Source organism: Liolophura sinensis, chromosome 6 (genome assembly GCF_032854445.1).
Source record: "Liolophura sinensis isolate JHLJ2023 chromosome 6, CUHK_Ljap_v2, whole genome shotgun sequence".
Lineage (NCBI taxonomy): Eukaryota > Metazoa > Mollusca > Polyplacophora > Chitonida > Chitonidae > Liolophura > Liolophura sinensis.
This window is the reverse complement of record NC_088300.1, coordinates 61,461,154-61,486,063: the sequence shown is the minus strand read 5'-3', so window position 1 is coordinate 61,486,063 and position 24,910 is coordinate 61,461,154. Positions and strand designations below refer to the sequence as shown.

General features: G+C 37.2%; 1 protein-coding gene across 4 annotated transcripts in view; it reads right to left on the bottom strand.

Moving 5' to 3' along the window:
- The window catches only part of LOC135466758 (DNA polymerase lambda-like), a 59,085-nt gene that overhangs the window by 29,857 nt on the left and 4,318 nt on the right, over window positions 1–24,910 (bottom strand). For all 4 annotated transcript variants that reach the window (XR_010444153.1, XM_064744424.1, XM_064744422.1 and 1 more), the window contains 2 exons: window positions 24,654–24,782; window positions 23,561–23,729 (listed from right to left, as the gene is read on the bottom strand). Coding sequence is in view for 3 of the 4 variants with exons in the window: in XM_064744424.1 (XP_064600494.1) it covers window positions 23,561–23,729; window positions 24,654–24,782 (298 nt within the window). In the remaining variant the exon portion in view is untranslated. The remainder of the gene's footprint in view (window positions 1–23,560; window positions 23,730–24,653; window positions 24,783–24,910) is intronic.

Below are 24,910 nucleotides of genomic sequence, written 5' to 3'. Positions count from 1 at the left end.
TATTATGACACTGTTTTTGAGTACGGCGTAAAACACCAATCAAAATATTATGACCCTGATTAATTCGACATGACTTAGCCATGTTTACAGCCAAGTTAAGCAGGTGTTAAAATGTAACCAAGTGCCTTTTAATGTGGCCGACAGAAAGAAAACATCGAGCGTGACGTCACGCACAAATTGTACCTATACTTGAAATGTTGTTATTGGTCCCTTGAGTATAAAACCTTCCATGACACTGACATTTATGCTGCAATATAAATATTTATTTATAATGCAGATTCACAAACGGCTTGTCAAAGCAGAAAATTAATGATCAGAATTTACAGCTATAGCGAACTTCTCAGCTTGGCAGGTTTTTGGTGAGGATCAAAATAATTCGTGCACAATGAAAATTCTTCATTTAGTATAATCATATCAAGTATACCCCACGAGTGAGCCCATGCAACTGTCAGATGACAGATGTAAGTAATATCTGACACTGATCTTTCTGATGTCAATTTGAATACATACTATCAAGCACTGCCTGGCCGTATCAAACCTCAAAAAGTAAATTTCTCGTAATTTTTTTTCGTAAAAGACATTATATTGGTTGTAGTGCCATATGGCGACAGCAATTACGAAAAAAGTTACAAAAAATTTGTGCGAAAGTTTTGCGAAAATGATCTGAACTAGACATGAGCTAAAACCATTGCTCTTCACACTCATGAAAACCGAGATAATCCTTTACTGAGGTGTTAATAGGCAATATATTTGAGCATTTTTAAGCAAGTGGAATGCTCATTTTCAGTCTAATTTATAAAAATGTATCTACAACCTTTGCACAATTTATGCTCTTTTTCTTCGGTCCTTGAAGCCAACGAATAAACGGACGGACGGACGGACGGTCGAACAAACGAATACACGCAAACAAGCAAGCACGAATAAGCAATAAATGCAAACAAAGAAACAAAAGTGGCATCAGTAAATCTTAGGCCCTGATCCCAGATCTGTATCCGACTGATACACTGCTAACGAAAGATTAAAAGAGGATAACTGAGACACCACAAGTCACCGTCTTCTTCATAATTTGCCATCTGTCCATGACACCGAGAACAATATGAAATATGTGAAGCAATGAGATAAACGGTAAACCCACCTTCAGATCATATATCTAAGACGATTTAAGCAAATATGTCAGCTAAAGGTTCAGTACATAAACACTTTAAAAGAGCTTATATCTCTCGGCGGATCAACAATACAACACATGTGCTTAACTGGGCAACGACCTCTCGAATGATGGCCTACAGAGAACAATCGTAACATTTGGGATATAAAAACGTTGGCCATCGCATGCACACAGATCGATACACAAGACGGATACACAGCTTGTACATTTAACACGTATGTGCTATAGCACCAAATTTTGAGAATAATAAAACGATGCAGTTTTGTACAGCACAATGAAACACTTTGATAACGCATACTTGACAAATAACCAGTGGACTTGAAAGGCTTATCAATCGACAAACCAAAGAAGAATATTGCCCGAATACGTCCTTACCACCTTCAAATGTTAAGTCTGTTTCTATATCTCTTCTGCATGGATTACATTAAAAAAATCATCAGTTCCTATGTTATGCGTTTTCAATGTGTGTCAGTGTGTGTGTTCGCGCATTATCGCTTTCTAAACCGTGGCGATAATGTATTGTGTTAAAATGATATATCCTTTTTGACAGCCTTTCTGAACATGGTTTCGCATGTTCGTAATAAAAACCAAACATAACACAAATTAATGTAGAAGTTCAGTTAAACTGCAATAACCGTGATGTTTTGACCTCCAAGCCTGGTTTAAGCCAAATTATGATGCATGCCACATTAAATATGTAAAAAGTTGAATTTCCTGATGAGTAGTTTTCGGAGTCAAAAAAAATTTCTATATGGTTGTATTTCAGCTTCATATCCAAATTTTCCCTATAATTTATCTCTCATGAGCACGAAAGTCCAAACGGCCGTCGGAATACAGCGGTGTAGAAAAGGCATTCCTGGAGAGAACGAAAGACTGAACTGGTTGGATAACAACAATGTAGAATCTTGACAAGCTAGAAAACAGAATTGCACCATGATGATTCAGTGGTAAACTAGTGTGAAACTTAGAAAAATGCGTAAGGCCTTAGATGAGTAACATTGGATGAAATTTCTCAACACCACTAGAGTGCTAATCCAGGCTATGTAATTTCATTCCAAATATATTAATATTTCCATTCAGATTCTACGCTCCCCTCGCAGCGATTATTACTTATAAAATTCTTCCAGATTAACCTGGAAGAACTGTATAGGTAATAACTGCCGCCAGAGGAGCGTATTCGGATTCATAAGTTCAGGAGAGTGTAGGCAAATATTCTGCCCAAAACTAGGACGTTTCATATGACCCTGTGTCGTTTAACCACAATTTTTTGTTTCGGTTCACGTCGAAAATAAAATTTCCTGGCTGAAACACGTTCTCACACGATGAGGCTGAAATACTGCTGACGCGGCAAAAAGCCATAATCAATCACTCACTCGAGTTTTGGTTGCTGCTCTGACAACCGCTAAATCAATAAAACTGCTACACCCGCCAAAAACCCATTTCTTGTATGCATTTTGGAACGTATGCGCCAATCACAGCAACATTAAAAACAACGCATTCAGAGAATACCGGTAGCTCGCCTGATTGAGTTTTTAAAACGTTTAAGTCATGTGATACGTTCAAACACGGACCTCGAAACCAAAATAAAATAGAATGACTGACACTGCAACACAGATATTATTCTCTATTAGTTAGTGCTAAGACCTTGCCATTAAATCAACAAGAAAGGCCAACGTTATTATACTGTCATAACTACGACTGTTCATCGTGTGCGTATGGATTGCAGAGCGATAACTTCTTATGTTATTGAGTTGTAAATTATTGTTGTGACAAACTGAGGAGTCCGTGGACAAATTTACCGCAGAGTTCTTTGATAGCAAATCGCGAACTGCTTTTGGCAGTCCATGTACTATGGTAAAAACGCGTTGCAAAACAACTTCTTTTATATGCTAATCGCTATCGACGATTGCCTATCTGTGTACTATGGGTGGCCACTGCAACCCTATGATTAGCCAAACACTTCAACCAAACTGGACACCTACACCGCCACTGACAGGATCTGATCCCTCTCTCACAATGCCTTTCCTTACTTTGTACAGGCGAACTAATGAACGGTGTTCATGCGCGATGGAAGCAGAACAACCTACGCATAAAACGACAATTCTATAAAAAGCCGACGTAAATAAGTCTAGCGTTCCACTAATATACTGAATATAACCAGTATGAAAATTTATTGACTTGTTTGTGCTGCCATATTTATCCTGAGATTGTAGTGAAACCTTTCCAAGTGAGGAATCGTATTTTTAATAATCGGAACTTTAGTTGAGCCAAAATCCTGCGTGTTGATCTTGTCTACATATACAGAAGCCTACATGGTAACATAAGCTTAAGGCAAGCAAACATCATATCTATTCTAGTCTCCACACATGGGCCATTGACGATGTGAGAAAGAATGATGTCCCTCGCGTCTAAGGGCTCCATTGTGATTTTCGTGCAAAAGACACAAAAAATACCATTTGGCGCACTCCCGTATTTAATTTCCTTAAAATCCAACAATCTGGTATATGGTAAACATATATTTCTCTCGTGGCTGGAATGATGGCAAACTAATGTGACGTCATTGTTATTCATTTACTCGCGTTATTCTCTTCACACTCCAGCTAAATTTCTCAAGACGGGTCATACCAAAGATTATAAAAAATGGTGCTTAATGCTGCCTTTCTTGGCGCTCAGCATTGAGAGGTTAGCGCAAAGAAACGAGTGCTTGGCCCGGTGTCAGTGTATGTGACTGTGTAGGGTGTCATGTCTGGTATCTTTGGCACGACACTTCAGTAACGGCATATATATGTGTGTATATATCAGCCAATCAGCCCTCTCGTTTATAATATGTCTGTCAATATCACTCTATATGTACTCTCGTTCTGACAAACGGGGGAACAACTTTTAAGTTATAGGTCAGTGTGTTTATGATTTGGGGCCTTTAAGATTCTAGGTTTCGACCAAATTTACTTGGGATATATATATTCCAGGTAAATTTGGTCGGCTTGAGACGAGCCTGGGGGAGGACATGGTAGGACAGTGGTTGCGAAAGTAATTCTTGACTATGGCGTAAGGAATAATCATATAAATATATGTACATGAAACCATTGTTCCTTACGCCATTTTCACTCATAGAAAAAACTGCGTTACCCCTAGAGGAAACCATCAACGTTTGTCATGTTACTGACAAACTTTCCCAAATACAGCTGGTCTCTGAATGGTCACAAACAGGAGATGACGGTTCAATGCCAACCTCTGACACGTTCACTGCCACATATGGCAAAATATGCTGTCATATACTTGCCTAAGGTAGGCAGTTTACATATGTGCCATCCAGATTGCCCCACCCTTGATCGTTAAACACAAAGCAATAATTCAATAAACAAAAACAAACGTACTCGTGAAATTTCAGCAAAAAAAACATATAATGTGCAACACTGCACTGGTATCATATAAAACAAGATGATCCGAACCTTAGTAGCCCTTGAGATAAATGCCACGAGTATGTCTTGGTTTTTGAGCCAATACATTTACCGATTTTCGATCAGAAATTTTGATTTGCTGACGCGTGGAGCTTAGAGAATCAGTGGACGAATCTCGGTTCATGTACCGGTAATTCGACTTCCAACGATTACGGGAATTGGTATTATGATTTATTGATAACTTATATCACAACATCAAAAACGTAATGAAGAAGAAAAAAACACAAGCTTTGAAAATAGGTCACGTCCAAGCGAGTGTTTCATTCGTGTCAAGAACCTGTATGATGACGTCACTCTGGCTGGGTGAACAAACTGGCTGGATGGACCCAGGTGACTCGATTTAGCTTACACAGCATGCATAGCGAGCGTTCACAGGGTAACGTACGACAGGACAGCAACACAAAAGCATGGAGTAGCGCGTTTTACTACGTTTAAGACTACTCAAGGTGACACGCCGTTTAAATCAGATAGTAAACTGCCATGAACCTTCGCTGTCACCCTCAACAGCTTTACTTGGTCACTACCTGCCCTGAACTGATCTCTGTTCAGAATTAAAGATAAACGAGCAGCAGTTGTGATCATTTCCCTTAACAATGGTTACTCCAAAAATATGCATTATATGTTTTTTTTATACGCAGACTTTTTTCCCAATGTATGTTTGAATCAAAGAGTAAAAAAAGCAAAACAGCTTAATAGCACTAAATCGCTTATATCTACTTACACGGATTCCATCCAAACGGCGGGGTAAATGTTTAAAAGCAAACGGGTGGACTAAAACTGAGATCTGTTTCATTCTTCCCAGCTTAGCTTTCAGAAAATACAGATCTGTACTCTTCCATTTACTAGACTAGAACTTGATCCTTCCGCGTATGTGATATGAATTCAGAATTACTTTAAGATCACGCGACACCTCTTTTTGTGGCGTACAGCGTTGGTACTTTGTAGACAGCACAGATGACAGGATCGAATTCCAGGTTAGTGAATGTAACGGTTCAGAGCGGTTAATGTGGAAGCTATAAGCGGCGAACATGGCCTAGCGACTTCAGAGCTAACGGTGGACAGGTCACGGAGACACGAAATCCCTTCCTAACATCGAGGGTTAGGAAGTTGAAGTCTGGTTACAATTATATATTACGATAACAAATATATACAAAAGAAGCAGGCGAATAAGTGGTGTTAAGTTTATACTGCCAGGTGCGTTGGAAGAGACCTGTTAATTAGGGACTAGTAAGGCAGCAACCTGGTGATTATCAACCCAGCATATAGGAACCTTGTATACCTTGGAACCACTGGTCTCACGAAATTGTCTGCACAACGTGAACAAACAAGTAACTGGCTGGTTGCATAACAAGGTTATATGACAAGAGTTCGCCAGCTATCGTGCCTTTGCATACATAGTGCCTAATCCAGGGCTACTCACACAGCATCCTCTGTTGATGTACTTATTTATGCAAGTTCCATTTCATCGTTGTTTACAAACGTTGTACGAATGTGCCTTGCGAGCATTAACCTTGAATGCCCTTCATGGACTATTACAATACCCCAGATATTATACCTCCGAAAAAAAAGAAGAAACAAAATGATTTGGAGTAAATACTTGTGTCAGCATGAAATGAAAGATAAATAGTTGTCTTTGAAGTGCGATTGTATTACACCTTTCCAAATAACATGCCATGGAATGGTTGTATACAAAATGCAATAAATACCTGAGATTCACCATTCATATAAAAGCAATGCAGCTATCACATATCAAGGATGTGGTTTTTGCCGAACCTGGAGCTGAAACTATGCTACACATGCAGGCAATGCTGTTCACTTGACCTTCTGCACACCTTTATCTCATAACTAACGGCGTCTGGATAACTCGGGTCAACAAAGGCTTAACCAAGATATGTCAACGACCACTCAACCAATATCTAGTGACGTATAGAAGACGCGCCAAGCCAATGGGTGGTCCTCCACCAAGGCTAACCCTTGGGAAGTTGCAGTAAAGCACACAACACTTTATATAAGAAGAGAACGGCCAATGGCAACAAAGCATAACCGTTTTACGATTCTTTATATAGGTCTTAACTCTCCCAATATAGTTCCCATACGAAAATTCCCCACGTCGAGGAATAAATTCAGATAATAAATGCACATTTCTTTGGCTTCAGCAGAAGTGTTTTGTTCAGGTAACATATTTAATACGCTGAAGCAATTCATGTAGTTATTGACTGAAATTTTTTTCGAGAAATGCTCCACTTGGTGTTGGACTTGGGCAAAAACTATACCCACTTTTTATAGTTTTAATTTACTGAAACTTTCATGAAACGGGGCCAAGTTCTATACTGACAACATTACTCACGATTCTTACAAGGAGTATATCAAGCAATCGACAGTGAGAGCCAATGTGGACAAAAACATTGGCATTTCAGTATACAAATACTACAAAATTCTGATTCATGGCATTGTTCCTAACAACAGCTCTTTATTCAGTATAACTTCCTTCGGTAAATTCATACAGTGATATATACTTACACGTTTATATCTTACAAGTACTCGTGTAAACAAATCGGTGACACCAAAGTAGATCACGTCTACTGGACGACGGATCGAGGACTTTAACCATAAATGGGAACACATCCCGTTCAATTATCTTGATAGCCGCGGTAAAACATGTAGAAACCAAGTGGTTTCCATGGTTTATATATACATAACCATGCAGCACACTGGCAGGATGAGAATGTTGTTAGTAGTCGGAATTATCTACTTTGTGACCCCGGGGTTCAATGTTATAAACCTAAACACACCGATGTTAGGATAATGGGTGAGGGGCCGTCACATCTGGTGTCTTTGGCATGAAAGCACCACTATAAGTGCAATGGCATTGGGTAAGACCTGCCATAAGGGGACATCATCGTGATATATGGCCAAAATATTGTTGAAAGCCCAATCAAATCGACTGTAGAGCAGTTGATTCCCTGTTAAAGCATCTTTACGTCCAATAATCACCATTACTTCTGGCAAATTGATAAATTATGATCACAAAATCATGACTAGAGAAATGAACTGGTGTTGCGTGTCAAAATACTCCTGTTACCGTCCGGATGAAATAGTGTGAAGACTGTTAACACGCAGCACAATAAGAATAAATGCATCAGTTAATAACTAAAAACAACTCGTACTCCGAGAATGGGTCTTTGAGCTCACAGTAGCAGCATATGTCATTACATTTTCACTGTAATGTAAAACAGTATCAGAGCAATAAAATGTATCCAATGAATTCTTTCAGCGTTAACTACATGAATATGTCATGAATATGCAAGTAAAACATTTTTAGACCCTGTGCTTGTAACACAAAGAAAACAAACTTTCTCCTACGAGTGCTACGAACAATGTCAACAAAAAAACAGGTTTTACAACTTTTTACTACGACTGCTCTAAACACGGAAGCCACGGAATCGTGCTATCTTACAAATCATCCAATCTGAATCAAGCCAGAGATTTTTAACAAATGAAACGAACACTGTTGGTTGGTTAACTGCCAACGCTCAGTAGAACAGATATCGCAACAAAAAAAAAGAGAAAAAAAGATTGCCCTCTTCGTTCAGTGTCGTTTAATGGATTCTCTGTATCCGTGTCACACTAATGTGTACACACAGTTGGGCCAATCATAGTCAACGACTCCTGGTCATAAGCACTGATTTTATAAATAGCGCATAACTAGGTCACACATCAAATCTGAGTATGTCTATATAAGCTATAAATCTATTGCAAGCTACAAGAAAAGAACCGAAGTTTACGACATTTATCATTTATCATCCCTTACTCTCCTCACGAAAATTGAACGTCACTGGAGCAATAGCTCAACAACGCTGTCAAATTTTAAATCCATAGGCATCATTTTGTCCTAAAACGTACAACTCACCCTTACAAATAATTAAACAATCGTTCATGATTTTAATACTTTATCGACTATGCATATTACGATTTAAACTGGTAACTCGTTTCTTATATTAGTGAAATCTCAAAATTATATTAGTGACATCTCAAAATTCTTATAGAAAAGTTTCTTTCGCAAATGTCGGGAGTACGCTGTCCACAATATATATATATATATATATAGCTCAACAAATACATAAAATTAAATACATAGAGAGTAAAAAAAAATATAGCAGCGACGACAGTGTAATAGCTGATAAATGGACACACGTAACAGGTGAAATGCCGCCTCATGTTTAATTCTAACTGTTCATGTAAATGAATCAATAGTATCAACTTACACGCCCCCTAGCTTAATCAGAATTAGGTAAAAACTCGTCTATAATTACTCAAAATGGCGTACAGCTACCAATTTAACATACAATAACATTAACAGCTTTCGTAATAAAACATACATTCTTTTAATAACTAGAATCCATGCAAAACTGGCCAGTCAAATGTATAGTTTGCCTCCATCAATTCCAACATCCACAGGCTGTCTGAATGTTGAATTTCCAAAATCTAAGCGGTTTTACAGACCAGCTCTACATGTAGATATTGTTGTCGTTCTATACGATGCTGTCCTTGTCCGTATTTATAACATAAATATTGTAAGAAAGCAACTGACGTTTTCTATGTTTGTTACTACGTACATGTATTTAGTTCTTCATGCCATAGTGCTAACTACCTTACTCAGTACCGCACAAGGCACTTACAAACAATATTATACTTCAATAAATATTTGGTCCAAAACCACTAGTTTACACGGTTCAAAAATCATGTGTTTACCCCGGACTCTGCCCTGGATTTCTACCATTATTCTGGCCGTGGTAGTATAAGCAAAATATTCTTGAGTTCGGCGTAAAACACCATTTAAATAAATTAATAAATACACGGTATAATGCCATATCTGCTTATCACTCCATTGACGTTATACCAACATGCATGGTTTTGACGTCAAATACCGGAATCATAAAATTTGATTTATTTATCTATTTGATTGGTGTTTTACGCCGTTCTCAAGAATATTTCACTTGAAGACGGCATTATGGCTGGAGGGAACCAGGCAAAACTCCGGAGGTTGCTGACAGACCTTCCCACTTACGGCAGAATCGCAAAGCTCATTTCAAAAGTATTAACTTGTGGTCTATAGTCCTTGCGATTATTGACCTAGAAGGTCCATCTTGGTTGAAGGCTGGTATATGAATGCCCGATTCGACGCATAGATTTATGTTATGCAAGAGTTTTTCCGTTGGAGGCTTTCTAGAAGACGTGTTGACAACAGAAAACAAAATGAAATTTATATAATATTATATTTAGGAAAATTTTTTACACTGAAAGTCTATCAATCAAAATGGCAAAAATATAGTAAAAAAAAACAGTAACATTAAACCAATAAAAATGTTCAACTTCCCATTAATAGGCCATATGTAGATGTACACACTATCCATGATCCCTTAAACATGAACCAAAAAAGTATTAAAAGAAGATATCAATGTATAAGAGCCCAATGTGCAGGGGGTAAAAAATAAAGCTTAGCCTTCCTTCTTAGAATATACATTTACATACCATACCATAGACATGATTAACCAGTGAAATAAAAAACAAAAGGTTAACGTTCAATCCATGTATGAGAGCCCATTATATAAAAGCTTAATCGGACACCAACACCGACATCATCACTTTCCCCCTCTCTTACAATACATCTCCTTACTCCGCACAGGCGAGCTAAAAATGGTACTTGTTGCTGCATCGCTGGGCACTCAGCACTGAGGTTAAAGCAAGGAAACAGGGACTGTTTGGCCCATTGCTTGTATACTGTGACTGGGTGGGGTTAACGGCATAATACTTCAGTGGCGGCAGCGCTTTGGCGGCATGGACTCGCCCTACCATAAGAAGACACAGTATACATCGAACACATAATGACACCTCGGAGTCACATGACTGAAAAATTGTTAAGTACGACGTAAAACCCCCGCATGTATACATATAAAACAAGCACAGCGACTTGTGCTTATGTTCAGACAAAGTCTTTACATGCTAAACCTTAGTCAGCTCCATTACCAGTAACCAGACGTAATTCTACACGCGTTTATAGTTGCATGGGAAATGGGGTAACCCTTTTAATTTGTGGCATGCAAGTGATAGGCTGTGCTTGAAAGTAATTTGTATGTTGCTTGACCGGACAGTTCAAGGTAACAGACTCCATATAATAACATACTACGTGAAATAACCATATAATAACACTAAAACCTCATCGATAGTGTAGATATAACTTCCAGCACTGATAAATCAAGATATTTTACACAGGAATAATAGAACATTCATGTATTTTACTATGTCAAGGTGTCCTTGGGCCTATCGCTGGTTGATAAAACCATCCCTCGCGTCGTAATGTCTGCGAGAGAGGAACTCTTTTTGGTCTTTGTACAAATATAAGTTGAGAAGATGTACCCTCTGTAGAGTCTGCGGTTTCCTTTAAATCCAACGAAGGTGGATATAGATCTTTCACAGCCTTTGCTACATATGGTTTGTTTAAAGCTGCGTGTAGCAAATCATCAATATACCGTTTAGTGAATGAGAAAGAGTCCGGTGAGAATTATTCCTTAATACTTTCTGCATATAGGCGTATTCATACAAGAACAGTTATTGCCCAGCCAAAAGCGGGGCACAATACCTATACACTGTTGATACATCGTTTCCCCGAATTTCAGATAAATGTTATTAATGAGAAATTCAAGCAACTCGATGAACACCGAAACATCCCATGAATGGTAACCTTTGAATGTATAGTGGAACTGAAGAAAGCTTTGTTACCTTTGACGTTAATGTAGCGATGTCCAATTTTATTAAACACTGATACATACACTTATAACATTCTACCAATGAAATTTTTAAGACGAATAGAAATATACAGAGAAATCACAAGTAGTGATGTCCTTATACCGTACGTGTATTTAAGCGTCTATTTCTCCAGTGAGACGTCTGGAGTTTTTAAGAATCCACATCGAGTTGACGTCTGGAATTTTTGCAATTGCACAGCAAACCTTTTTCCAAAATCACTCTCCTTCTTGCAATGTCTTTGTTAAGAGAGTAGGTTTGATGGTGCAGCTTCTTTACGCCGCAAAAAAAGTGAGCTTAACGTTGGGATTTATGCATTTTTGGAATCCAATAATGAGCTGACTATACTGCTGGGCGATTGTGTTGCCCCCTTCATTTGTGGATGAAAGGATGTGTTTATTTATTTATTTGATTGGTGTTTCACGCCGTACTCAAGAATATTTCACTTTTTCACATTCATGTATGGTAAGGTTATATTATACTAAAACGAGTAAACAGTTTCAAAAATGGCAATGTCAAAAACACCGGTTTACAGTAAAGTCAACAGCAGTTCAGGTAACTGGTGTTACCTTCCTTCAAAACATGTTGATCTCTGCCCAATATTCAGCATTCCACTGGTTTTTGAATAATTTTATGACGTCACCCGATGCAATTGGTTCCTGTCGTCGAAACAGAATGTTTGGACGTTAACATTATGAAGCAGAGTGAGTGAGTGCTTCGGTTTTAACGTCGTACTTTGCAATTTTTCAGTCATATGACGACGAAGGAATCCTTGGAGTGCATGTAATGTGCCTCCTTGTTGCAGGACGGATTTCAACTGCTCTTCTGTCTAGTGCTGCTTCACCGAGAGCGCCTTACCGAAGGCAAGTAAGGGGTTATGGGTTGCACTATCCCCTTCATGCTGAACGCCAAACGACTCGACCCAGGATTGACCCTGGATCTACCACTCCCAAAGCGAACGCCCTATACCAACTGTGCTATCGGGTTATGAATTAGAAGACTGCTGAATATATTATGAATTAGTAAAAGTGTTCTAACTGTAATTGCTTTGCTATAAATGCGCGTTTTGGTAGCGAGTGTGACTGCTATAAATGCGCGTTTTGGTAGCGAGTGTGACTGATTTTACAGACAGCTGAATATAGGTGACTCTCTGAAAGAAATAGAATATAACCACAATTTCAGCTCTTTCCCATTCTGAGTTTGGCTGTTTAAGGATTTGTAATTTATGACTTAAGTCTTAAAATGCTTGATAAATACGGGCCCACACAGATTCATACAGCGGAGTCCATGAACTTTAACCTTGTATCCCATGGGAGTGAAATGTTATGAGCATCATACACGCGAAAACACTGATATTCTTAATGTCACCTGCTGAAGTATTATTCAACGCAAAAATGCTCTCAAAACATATTTACAAACATAAAACATAATCATGACTATTATTGACGCAACTTTCAACAGAGTTAAGGATTTTCAATTTCCGTATGCTACGAAGTAGAGAAAAGTTGTTTGAGTATGTACTTCAAAAATGTCCCAAAGACAGAGAAGAACACAAATGCACATTATACCTTCAATTTGAAGGCCATTCATTTCCCTAGTTTTAATTATATGTTGAAACGAGCTAGATTACCCCTTCCCGTCCTATAATACAAACATCTTGGCATCATTACAAGCATCATATAAAAGTGTACTCAATTAAGGCTCGCTATGCGCATGTCTTGGCGAAACGATCAACCGTTGTGAATTCAGTCAAGAGAAATGCGTCTTTAGCGTGAGAATTGAAAAAGTATAACGCCATGAATCAGTAGTATGTTTTATTCCACCATCATCGGACACATCACTAGAGCAATCACAGGTTAATTATAGGCTGTGACGTGGGTTCTAGCATTGGACCGGTCACGGAAGGCTCTGTAAGCTGTTTTATACCTTTCACAGTTCTAGTTTTAACGAGGGCAATTTTTGAAGACACTTGTGTATACTCCTCTGGTGGAGGCGTGGTCCACATTATACATTGGCAACAGATACTTTTACCTTATTCTTCCTATCTCTGATCACCTTTTTCCTGTGCCCAGTCCAGATTTCAACTTTCGGCATCAATAAATTACAACTGTATATGCACAATTTACAACTTTCGCATTTACTTCAGCAAAACTATAGGTGTGTATAGTTGACTGGAGCGACAAATTATTACGAATGTTAATTGTTCTCGAATACCTCCGTGTTCACTTCGTTCCACCCAGGGTCCGAATCTTAATAGACGTGGCGTACAAAAATTGAAATTCCAAAGACGTTGACGCAGCAATGCTAGCTGGGCAACACATCTCAAACGAGCTCAATGCATATCAAACGATGATTTAAAATTAGTTCTGAAGGGAATTCGACGTATGTTCAATCAGAACGTTCAAAGGCATAGCCTATATACATGCTATAAAATTTAATGGGGAAGCAAGGGTGCGGTTGGCATAATACAGAGAAAAGGACTTCGGGACGTCCATTTTATCGATTATCTCGTATGTAGAAAGAAAAAGCATGGAACCAAGACAATTACAGAAGCTGACTGGAAATATGCAAAACGTGCATCAAAACTCACAAAACTCATCTTATGCTATCATATTCATTGAATTAAGTCGCGTTCACATGCTTCAGTTTGCCATATTCGTCATGCAAACATCTGACATACGAAAAAATGACAAACACTATTCACATAATTTGTAGAATTTCGCACCATATGGGTGTTGTTTAAGAAACAGACTTTTGTCCCATGTTCGTTTGTCTATATACTCGAATTGGACAAGTCAATTCGACATATTGAAACGTGTGAACACGGCTTTAAGCCCAGTTAGAATTCAGCTAACTAAACGCATATATAGTCTAAAGTCGTAAGAAATATAGTCTTCGATATTATTCATCTGTAATATACTGACCTTCAGAATTCAACAAAATAGAAAAGTGGGGCCTTGCAATTCTAGTTCAATCGAAAGGTAAAAAATCATGCATGTAAAACTGGCATTTGACCTGCTCCATTCTACGAATCGATGCAGCCAAATGAGCACCATAAGATCGTAATTTAGAGGAAAATACATCGACAAATTAACACCACAGTCTTGAGCAGTCAAATGGAAGACTTCTCAGACTTTCTAAGCCATGCACGAAATAAACCACCAAATGAGACGACCCGGGTGCTGTTGTATGTCACATATCGTAAACAGACAATCACAAGGTTTAATATCGCATTTCATCCCAGGATTCCATTGGGGGGGAGGGGGATATTCAATTTTCAAATACTTTTTCACATGTATTTATTACATCGCTGACTGCGTGTACAGCGTGAACGTCTCGGCATACAGTTGTTTTGTGCTGACAATCACTTATACGTGAGGATCTAATGTATCAGGTTTTTTACTCCATTTGGGTTGGCCTAGTTTTTGGTTATGTTATATACACCGAGAAAGCATGTTAGCCCACATACGGAAGAGATGCAGACAACAAAAGCGCTGTTTATTGACGTCACGACAGAAAGCTTATAAAACATTTATCAGTTTATAAATATGATATAAAAATATGCAGAGACTCATGCATGCATGGATGGTTCTAAAATGAAAATATCTTCAGAATTGAGCTAAGGCCGCGCCAATTTAAATTATAGTTTAGCTGGCAGACTAAATCTTCTCAGTGTCGGAAGAGGGTATAAAAATCCAACTAGAAAATCATTTGGGCCTAATCTGTGGAAAATGTGGATTATACCAGCAATTTTTCCTGTTAAAGACACATTTACATCATCAGAAACCCATGAAAAACTGGAAAATCATAACAACATCAAGATCAGACAAAATAAAACGGAGAAATTTCAGATTTATTTTCATTCCATTTTCGGATTTTTTGTGTCGGCTCGCCCCTAAAAGACAAAACAAAAAAGCTGTGGCCTAAGTCGACTGAGCTCAGAAGTAGGCCTACAGCTAAGAAAGTATACAACAGTGTTTTACACGTCTGTATATTACGGTGATTTCCTATAACTGTCTTACTGTGGAATTTTACTGTTCGTACATGTTTCACCATGACTAGAAAATGTAACAATTATGATTTCCAGGAAGAAAAGATAACATATACAAATACGAGTAGTATAGCTGTCCTCCCTGGCATAGGTTGATAGCTGATGTCATGGCTGATGTCAGGCTGCCCAAATATCTACACGACAAGATACAACTACCACTACCGGAGGTTTACATGACCCAGGACTTTCAGCCATGAAACTGTTATGTGTTCATAAATAAACTCAGCAAATTCATATCACAATGACTGGCCATTACAGGTATTACACCTATCACGTATTACGTAGAACAATTATATAATTACCTACATTATTATAACAATTATTCCACACATGATTCAGTCAACTTCCCCCCAGGGAAAACCCATGAACATAATTATTACACACAATTTCAGTGACCTGTAAATGAGTGAGTGAGTGAGCGACTGCTTGGGGTTTAACCTCGAACTCAACAATTTTTCAGTCATATGACGAAGAAGGAATCCTTAGGGTGTATGTTGTGTGCCTCCTTGTGGCAGGACGGATTTCCACCGCTCTTTTATCTAGACCTGTAAATGATGTAGTGTTTATATGCACACATGACACTTGGAATTTCCGATTAATTTATTTTCCGCAAAGTTTTGTTTATTTCTGTACCATGAGCATTAAGCACAAATCTGATTTAACATAACTCTCAAAAAAAATTATTTTTACTTCCCTGTCAATGAAATAATATACTAAAGGGCTTAGACTTTTGGAATTTCCATTTCAATTAAATGAAACTGATTTTCCTTGAATATGTTTTTATTTTCTGTTTGGAAGTTAGTCTGAATGAATAAGCAAGGATCTGACCCATAGATGATTCATCTAATCAGTCCAAAAACTATTTTCCTACATATTTTATTTCACAAACTTTCAAAACATAAAGTGACAGCTTAGTATATTTATGTGCCAAATGATAACGCCTGATGTTAATTTTGGTACATTAAAGAGTAAAAAGCTGATCGTGAAAATAAAGAAACGCTCATAATAAATTTATTTAATAACTCTATCCCTGGTCTTTGTTTTTGTCTTTCAATATCTTCATACTTATGTGACTGATCAGAAATAGCGTGCCAGTAATTACTATTGATGGGTATATACATGAGTAAACTTTGATTGCGAAATTAAAGAAGCGTTCATAATAAATTAATTCAATAACCGTAATTTACTATTTGATGGGTATTGCACGCTATACATACCTAACATTTAATATTATACCTGAAATCAGGTATGTAATTACCATTTTAGTTGTGCTTAATATGTAGAGGCCGTTTAAGTCCGTTTCCATGAACGATCCGTTCCTACTTTTACTATAAATCGCCGGCCGCGAGCCGCCCATGGCGGCCGTATTTGGAAATTTGGCGATTTATCGGCAAATAATCATCCCATTTAAACACATAAGATGTGTATAGACAGGTTAAGTCAATCTACGCACGCAGAAAACGATTTTATATCGATTTTTCCCGTTCTTATAGCCTAAATTGACAGGCCGTCATTAGGTCATCAGGCCGGTCGTCTTTTAGGCCGCTCCCAACTACTTTAGGCAATTTTTTTCCGGCGAATGGGGACACGAATTGGGATACAAAATTTCAATAAAACATATATTTAATGTCATTCGAGGTCATGCGCCTTTCTACGTGATCCTACGGTACCGAGACAACGGAGGCAGTGGGTACCTGCCTATTTAAGAATGATTTAAATAGGCTGCCGCTAGGTTAAAACATAGGCTGTTGAGTGAAAATTAGCATGCAGCTCAGGTGTAATGCGATATCCCGCTCTGTTCAAAAATTGGTGGCATTCTGAAATGCGAAAGTTACTTTTAGCCCCATAAAAAGCGTTCATATTACACAGGTCAGGCAGATGACATTGATTTCATACAGTCAATTATTTATCAATGAGTGCATTCAAATTTCCTATTTATACTTAGTTTACGGTAAAATGCATGTTGCCCATTGGATAAGAACAGTATTGCTTATAATCAACTCAACCAGTAGTTCTTCTTGAGTTCACTCCCAAATGGTGGCCATGGGTATGAACTGATCTTAACCCTCAAGGCCATCACAGATACATGTATCAACAGGTGAAGTGTGATAAGTCTGTTATCACGAACTTTGATAATTAACACCACAATAGTCCTACACACTTGGGACTAGCGCATTTATAAACACAGCTGGCTCAGTGTATGAATAACATATTACTGAAAAGGGAAAATTAGCATGTGCTAACCTGTAACACATCTAAAGGTCAGTGTTGGCTTGAGCATGGAAGTACATACATGGCTTGAGCAAGTGGTCAAGGGGCGAGGATTACTCTGAGAAACTATCATATAAAAGTGTTTCTTTTCAGGGATTTCCGCAGGTTGCTGGCAGACCTTTTCATGTACGGCCCAAGAAAAAGCCAGGCAACTAAAATACACTGGATAATCATTATGCATAAATATCTTCCCATATAACTGAACAATTAACAACTTACACTCAGGATTTTGCTGGCAAATTTTCCAAAAAAAAAACAATACCCGTAATTCACCATTTGAGTTGTTACCAGTTGTTGAAATTATACTGTCTTGAATAACCCTAAATGACTTAAAGTTTGGCCCACAAAAGTACATTTTCAGAGAAAAATAAATGTCACAAATATTATTTTCGAAACCTACAATTTTCCAGTAGAACATCATCCCAGGTTCAACGTATTCTCAAAACACTTTCCCAAAATCAATAGAACTCACAATCAGGGACAATGGGCAAGTTAGTCATGGACGAAATTTACGGTAATTTATGGTAGTTAACTACACCAGAATTCCCTGAAAGGTAGCCTAGCATTATTTGATGTGTGTGTATATATATATATATATATATATATATATATACATATATATATATAGACACATTTCGATCACAGGTGAACATTTCTTTATTTGTCCACATACTCCACTCAAACATACAGCTTTCAGGCAGTACCCAATCTGTGTGCGACTAATGCTGATGAATAACATATTAAGACATGTATTAAAAGCTGAGTTTTCCAGGGACATTAATTATGTACAGGTATGCAAATAAGCTCCAGGTAAAGATGACCTCCACTCATAATTAAAGCCCAAGTGCGAGCAGTATGCAAATTGCCAGGTAGCATATGTGGACCTGTGCATTTGTCTTACCACCAGCAAAAATGAGACATTACCACATGATGTTGAGCAAATATGTCTTTCTTCATCCATGAAGGTCCCTATAATGTTCACACTGCTACATGTACGCGAAATGTAAGAGCACTCGCCTATACCCAAATATATTATTTTTTATTAAACGGCATAAGTCTGCAAACTCTACAAAGGCATATATTAACTTAACAACTGAAATCAAAATCCTTGTATGCATTAATAAAAATTTTATTAATAAAAAAGCCAATAAAAATTTCATAATAACTAATTAAATCAATAGTACCATTACAAAAAATCACAACATTTACAAAACTTAAATCAGCATAGACCTCTTCCCCATCACAACACTGCTGATGGGGGACAAATCAGCCTAAATCGTGTTAATGTAAGTAAGGAGTGTTGTTTTTATATACATATAAACAACAATACATGTATGTCACATGGTCAAGAAAAGTGTACAATACATTTTACAAGCAGAAGTTTGTACAATGGAGTTTGTACAATGCATTTTACAAGCAGAAATACAAACTGGTCTGTCACCAGTGATACACTCATAATCTAATATTCGCATGAACCTTGCTACATGCATAAGAAGGCCGACAAGAATTCTGTCGAAAATACATATGTTAATCAAATCGTTTCACCTACAAATTACAATGAACGTCTTTGCTATTCATAGTTTATTATATTTATTTTTCTCAATCAAGCAAAGGCTTTATCCACCTAAAATCACATGACAGTAATACTGATCGCAGGGCTTTTGTCCGGTGGGACTTCTGTCTAGTGTGGTTTTTGTCTGTGGGGCTTCTTTCTGACCTCTTATATTAGCTCTCTCTGCCGGTAGTTTAAACAGTTGAGCTAAAACTTGCATCAGTTAATGCCGGAATGCCGGAAAACCTATAGTTAATACAATAAAGTTGTTGTTTTGATTTCAGCTCAAGCAGATCATGCTCAAACTCATCTATCCAAGCTGTCTGTTGTATTTTCATGATCAGCTAATGACAAAGTCAAGCTGAAGCACTGGTGCTCAGCACTGAAAGGATAGAAGTTGGAGCAAGGAAACGTGACTGGTTGACCCCGGGTTCATGTGATGTGACCGGGTGAGTTTTCATTTCTGCATTCTTTGGCATGATAGTTCAGTGACGCCGACATGGACTCGTACATGGGCAGGTTCCCCATCAACCTGTGGATGGTCGTGGGTTTCTCCCACCATAAAGCTGGCCCCAGTTGTATAAGTGAAATATTTCTTGAGTACAGAATAAAACACCAATCACATAAAAAAAATAAATATATATTTTTTATATTAGACAATACAGAGATGCAACATTTACACCATATGGCATAGAGAGGGAAATCAATGCATTTTGACCTGAGCCGCTATATACAATAATTATATATTATTCATAATCAATGAAGTTTATAACCTCACATATATATATTTTAGAGGATCTGTAAGGCAAATAAGATCATTATCATGCTATTTGTTGGATAATTTTCATTACTGTAAATACCCACTCGTGTAAAAATTTTGAGATTTGCCCTCTCCTGTCATAAAGCCATGGCATCACGTCACAAAAGAACCTAACCATGATGACGTCACACCACTACAACTCCTGCATTGCAAGCCACGTCAGGGCTAAATCCTTTAATCAGTGCCTTTAATCCTTTTGTTATATTGTTAATATCCTGTTACCAGTTGTTGATCTAACTCAAACATTTTCAATAAATCTATGATGGTATGATATATGGTAACCCACACATACTGATATACCCTAATTCTTCAACCTTTTCAATATTTTGAAAGATTCAGAGACAACTATCAGGGAGATTTTTTCGCACAACTTTATGAAGCTTGCATCTTTAGTGACAAAGAGAAATCAATTTTAGCATCGCTTTTCATAACAGTTGTATGCTTCAATTTCACGGAAAAATTAACTGCTCTCAGAGAGTAAAACCTAGAGGCCATAAACACGAAGAAAACTTTCTAGAAAATTTTTTGTTTTTTTTTTTGCACGATGTCACCAACAGTTTCAAGATCCAGTTCAAGATGAAATCAGACACACACAGATGCACACAAGGTTTTATGCTACTTTTTATGTCTTTCTAATCACTGCAGAAGTTTCTACTCATCAACAGTTTGATGAGTCATAAACTAGGCAGCAATATATTTGTTTTCATTCAATTTTTCTTGCTAAAATAAATTTTTTTTATTATCTGCAGGTGTTCACATCTGTTGCAACAACACTTTTCTTGGATATGTTATTAGCTGTTAATTAAAAGAAAAACAATATCAGACCAAATGTATATATGCATATAAAGTTTAAAATATATTAAAACGTGCACATTACAAATAATGATCAGTTTTAACTAATTAAGCACAAATTATTTTCAAACCGCAACAATACAGCTGTTCTGCTGACGTCAACTCGCATGTTTTTTTTCTTCTCAACCAAATGTCCATAGGGTACGAGTGACACAACATCGTGGTTCTGGCTCCTCTAACATGGTGCTTTCCATGGCCTCCAAAGTTAAACTGGATTTACCAAGCTGATCAGCAAACATGGCTGTGTATATACTTGAGACTTAACGTCGTACTTAACAATTTTTCAGATATATGAAGGCAAGGAGTCATTAGGTATGTGCACATATATGTTATCTTCCTGTGGCCGGGCAAGGCCATGTGGCCAAAGTGCTGCCGGCACTACAGTATCATGCAGAATACAGCACACCCAGTCACATTATACTTACACCGGGCCAGAAAACCAGTCATGTTTTCTTGCCCTAACTGCTCAGTGCTGATCGCCAAGCGAGGCAACAGCAAGTACCATTTATCTTTGGTGGCTGTGGATATTAAGGCCGATCTGTTACCACCTCTTCTGACATAACAATAAAGGTTTCAATAATTGTTGTTTTTTTTTTTTGTTTTGCTTTTAAAGCAACAAAACTTTTATGATCTCTATGTTATTAAATGGCAATGGTTCTGAGTAAATTCTGAAATAAAATGTTTGTTTTGTTTCACATAAAAGTTGATCATCTTTCCTAAATACCGATGTACAGTTTCCTTTCTAAATTACTTTTGTCAAAATTACCCAAACGTTTATCTAAATACTGCACAAAAACCTGGTTGAAGGATTAGTGTCCAAATTTACTATTTGTTCACAATCAGCTACCCATGTATACACTGCTAAATTCAGTGTAAAAAACACTGAAAAAGAGTACATTAATCTGTGTAATATGACACTTAAAATGACTAGATGATGAGGCTGGTTTTATGCATTTTTTCCGCCAACACGCTGCTGAATTACATCACACAAATACAAGCTGTCTGAGCTTCGACACCCAAAAACAGTTGTGTATGCTCTTGTCAGTTTACAGCTGAAAACTACGAGAGGATACAACAGAATTTCCACAAATAGTAAATCTCTGTACGCTGATGCCGAGGTCCACACTGTACATGTATTTATATTGTACACGACTATAGGGCCCTATAGGCATAAACTATTCATAATGCCAACGATATGATGTACTGGTAGGTGTCATCACATATGGGTATGAATTTAGAATATGTCAGGAAATCGAATGATAGTTACTGTGGTGTGGACTGAGAGACAGAATAGTGAATAAATACGGCAGTATATTTGCTTCTGCGTACCAGGAATGGATCTTGAAATGACATTGTTTTGATACATATATTCCCAGGTTATTCAGGCCAGCTAGACTTGGGTTGGCCAACAATGATGTCACCCTAGACAGTCTGCCCTGAATTTATTATCTTCTACCTACAACTGTTTGTTTGTTTGTTTGCAAGTTGTCCTACCTATGTAGGTTTTTCTGAGACAATTAAAGAGAAAGTTTCACTGACAAATATTATTTCACGTCTGATTCAAAAATGTATACGTCAGACAATATTCACATCAATGAAAATACTCAAAAGCACTTATTCAGGAAACAGTGCAATCTCATCTCCACATAACTAAGGTTGTATCTATAGTGATGAAATAAACGCATCATCGTGTTAATTCACCTTTTTTAAGACATCAAAAACAAATATAAAGCGCTTCTTCATTCTTTATTATCAGGTTACATGGTGCCAACTGATTTGAGAGAAAATACAGTCTGAATGAATTCAATAATTTATGGCTGAAAAAATGCTCAGGATTGTTATGAGACACCCACCCTAAAAGACCTAAAGTTTAACCCCAAAAAAGTCTATTTTTAGAAGTAAAAAAATGTCACAATATTATTTTTGGTGCTGAAACAATTTTCCAACAGAATCCCATCCTATGTTTCAAGCAAACCTCAAAACACCTTTCCAAATTCAATAAAACTTTCAGAATCGTGAAAAATGGGCAAGTTAGTCATGGGCGAAAATTATGGTCATTTAGGGTAAAGCTTTTTTGTTACACTAAGTAAGTTTTGTTTACTGTGTTTTACACCATAGTCGAGGAAGAAATTGGCAGTCCCCCCGCTGAAACCACTACAAATCTCCAGGTACATGTACTTGACAAACATTCACAAACATACCATGTATCTCCAGTTCTGCCATATAGATTGTTGGGAATTATGAATACTTTATCAATCAAAAGATCATATTTAGTTTACTAGACTTATAATTTGCTTTCAATCTGTCATATTGTTTACATGTATGATTCATGAGTGAATGTTGTATTGTGTGAATCTTTGCCATGCCTCATTGCTTGTTATCTGATCAGACATACACTTTAGATTGGCGAAGGATTTCCTATTGTGACTTTTAAGTGAATTTTCTCAGAAAATATTGGCCCATGCTGGAGGTTTAGTTATGAGTCAAATCCAACTCATTTTTGTTATTTAGCTAAACGAACTCAAAAATTCTGAATTTCTTTTGGTGGTATGTCCCTTTAATGAAGAGCTATAAATAAACTCACCCTCCTGTCGTAGTCTGCTCAATATTACACCAAATATTCCACGGTGCGATTTGCCATCTGGATGTGTGATCAGTATGTCTATGTCACCACAGGTGGACTTGCCCCGACGGTAAGACCCACATACTTCACACCTGGTGCCTGGGACGAGATTCTCAGCTATATCTCGCACCTAGGTGGGTAAGAGTTACAACTAATAACAACACAGACAATGACTGGCATCTCCATAATATCATAACACATACAAATAATATCTGAAAGCCACACCAAGTAACAGTTTTGTTTTACAAACTGAATTAATCTTTTCTCAATGTCAGAGGAAGGCAAAAAAAAAAAAGAGGAAAAAAAAAAAGGAAAAATCAACTAATTTGGATGAAATGTGGCTTGGCTCAGCAACTGTTCCTGTTAGAGACATTTTTGCACGATTGGAATTGCTAAACTGGAAAATTAAAATGAAGATCAGACAAAAAAAAAGAAAAAGAGAAGGATTTTCAAATGCATTTTTATTTAATTTTTGACTTTTTTCACTGTAAAACACAAAATAAAATGATGTTGCCTATTTACCAAATATTATAATTATATATCTAAGTACATAATTAACAAGTATACACTATACAGAAAATGCACACATTGAGAGAAGGACAAGCATCATCTTGATATCAGTGGAACATAGATGCAGTATAGATTTCAAATGCCTTGAAAAGGAAGGAAAATAATGACAGATATGCACACAAATACTGACCATGAATGTCCCTAACAATCCACACAGTACATGTGCTACCATTAGCAAACCCCAAGACAACAATTCATTTATTTATTTACACATGTGAATGTAAAACATTCTGGCACAAAACTGAGATATCTCTGAATTACCCTAAGTTATATGCCATTGAAGAGAATAACACTAACTTGGTCAGCTTTTTATATATTATTCACCTGATTTTTTATAAATGTCAAGTAGATTTTGGCATCCATTTATATTCCTTATATTACAATACCCAGGCTAATTTTGAAAGTTTGCAGCTGATTTCTGGGCTACAAGTATACAATAACTTTGCTGTATTATGGTTTGGAATGGAAAGTAACATGTACTCACTGTTTTCTGAATCTCCTCTACTTCTGAACGTGGCATACGATCAAGAAAATCTGCATAATGTGAAAGTCCAATCTTCTGCTGTTTGGTCAGGTTAGCTTTTGTTCTAAGGTCGTCCAATGTTCTGAAACCCTGGGGAATTTGAATTGACAAAGGCTTGTTATAAAAAAAAACAATGCTGAGAGAAAATCAATTTCTGCTTTTTCAATCAGCAGACAAGAAACAAAACAAAAATATAACAATTATTATTAGCATAGCAA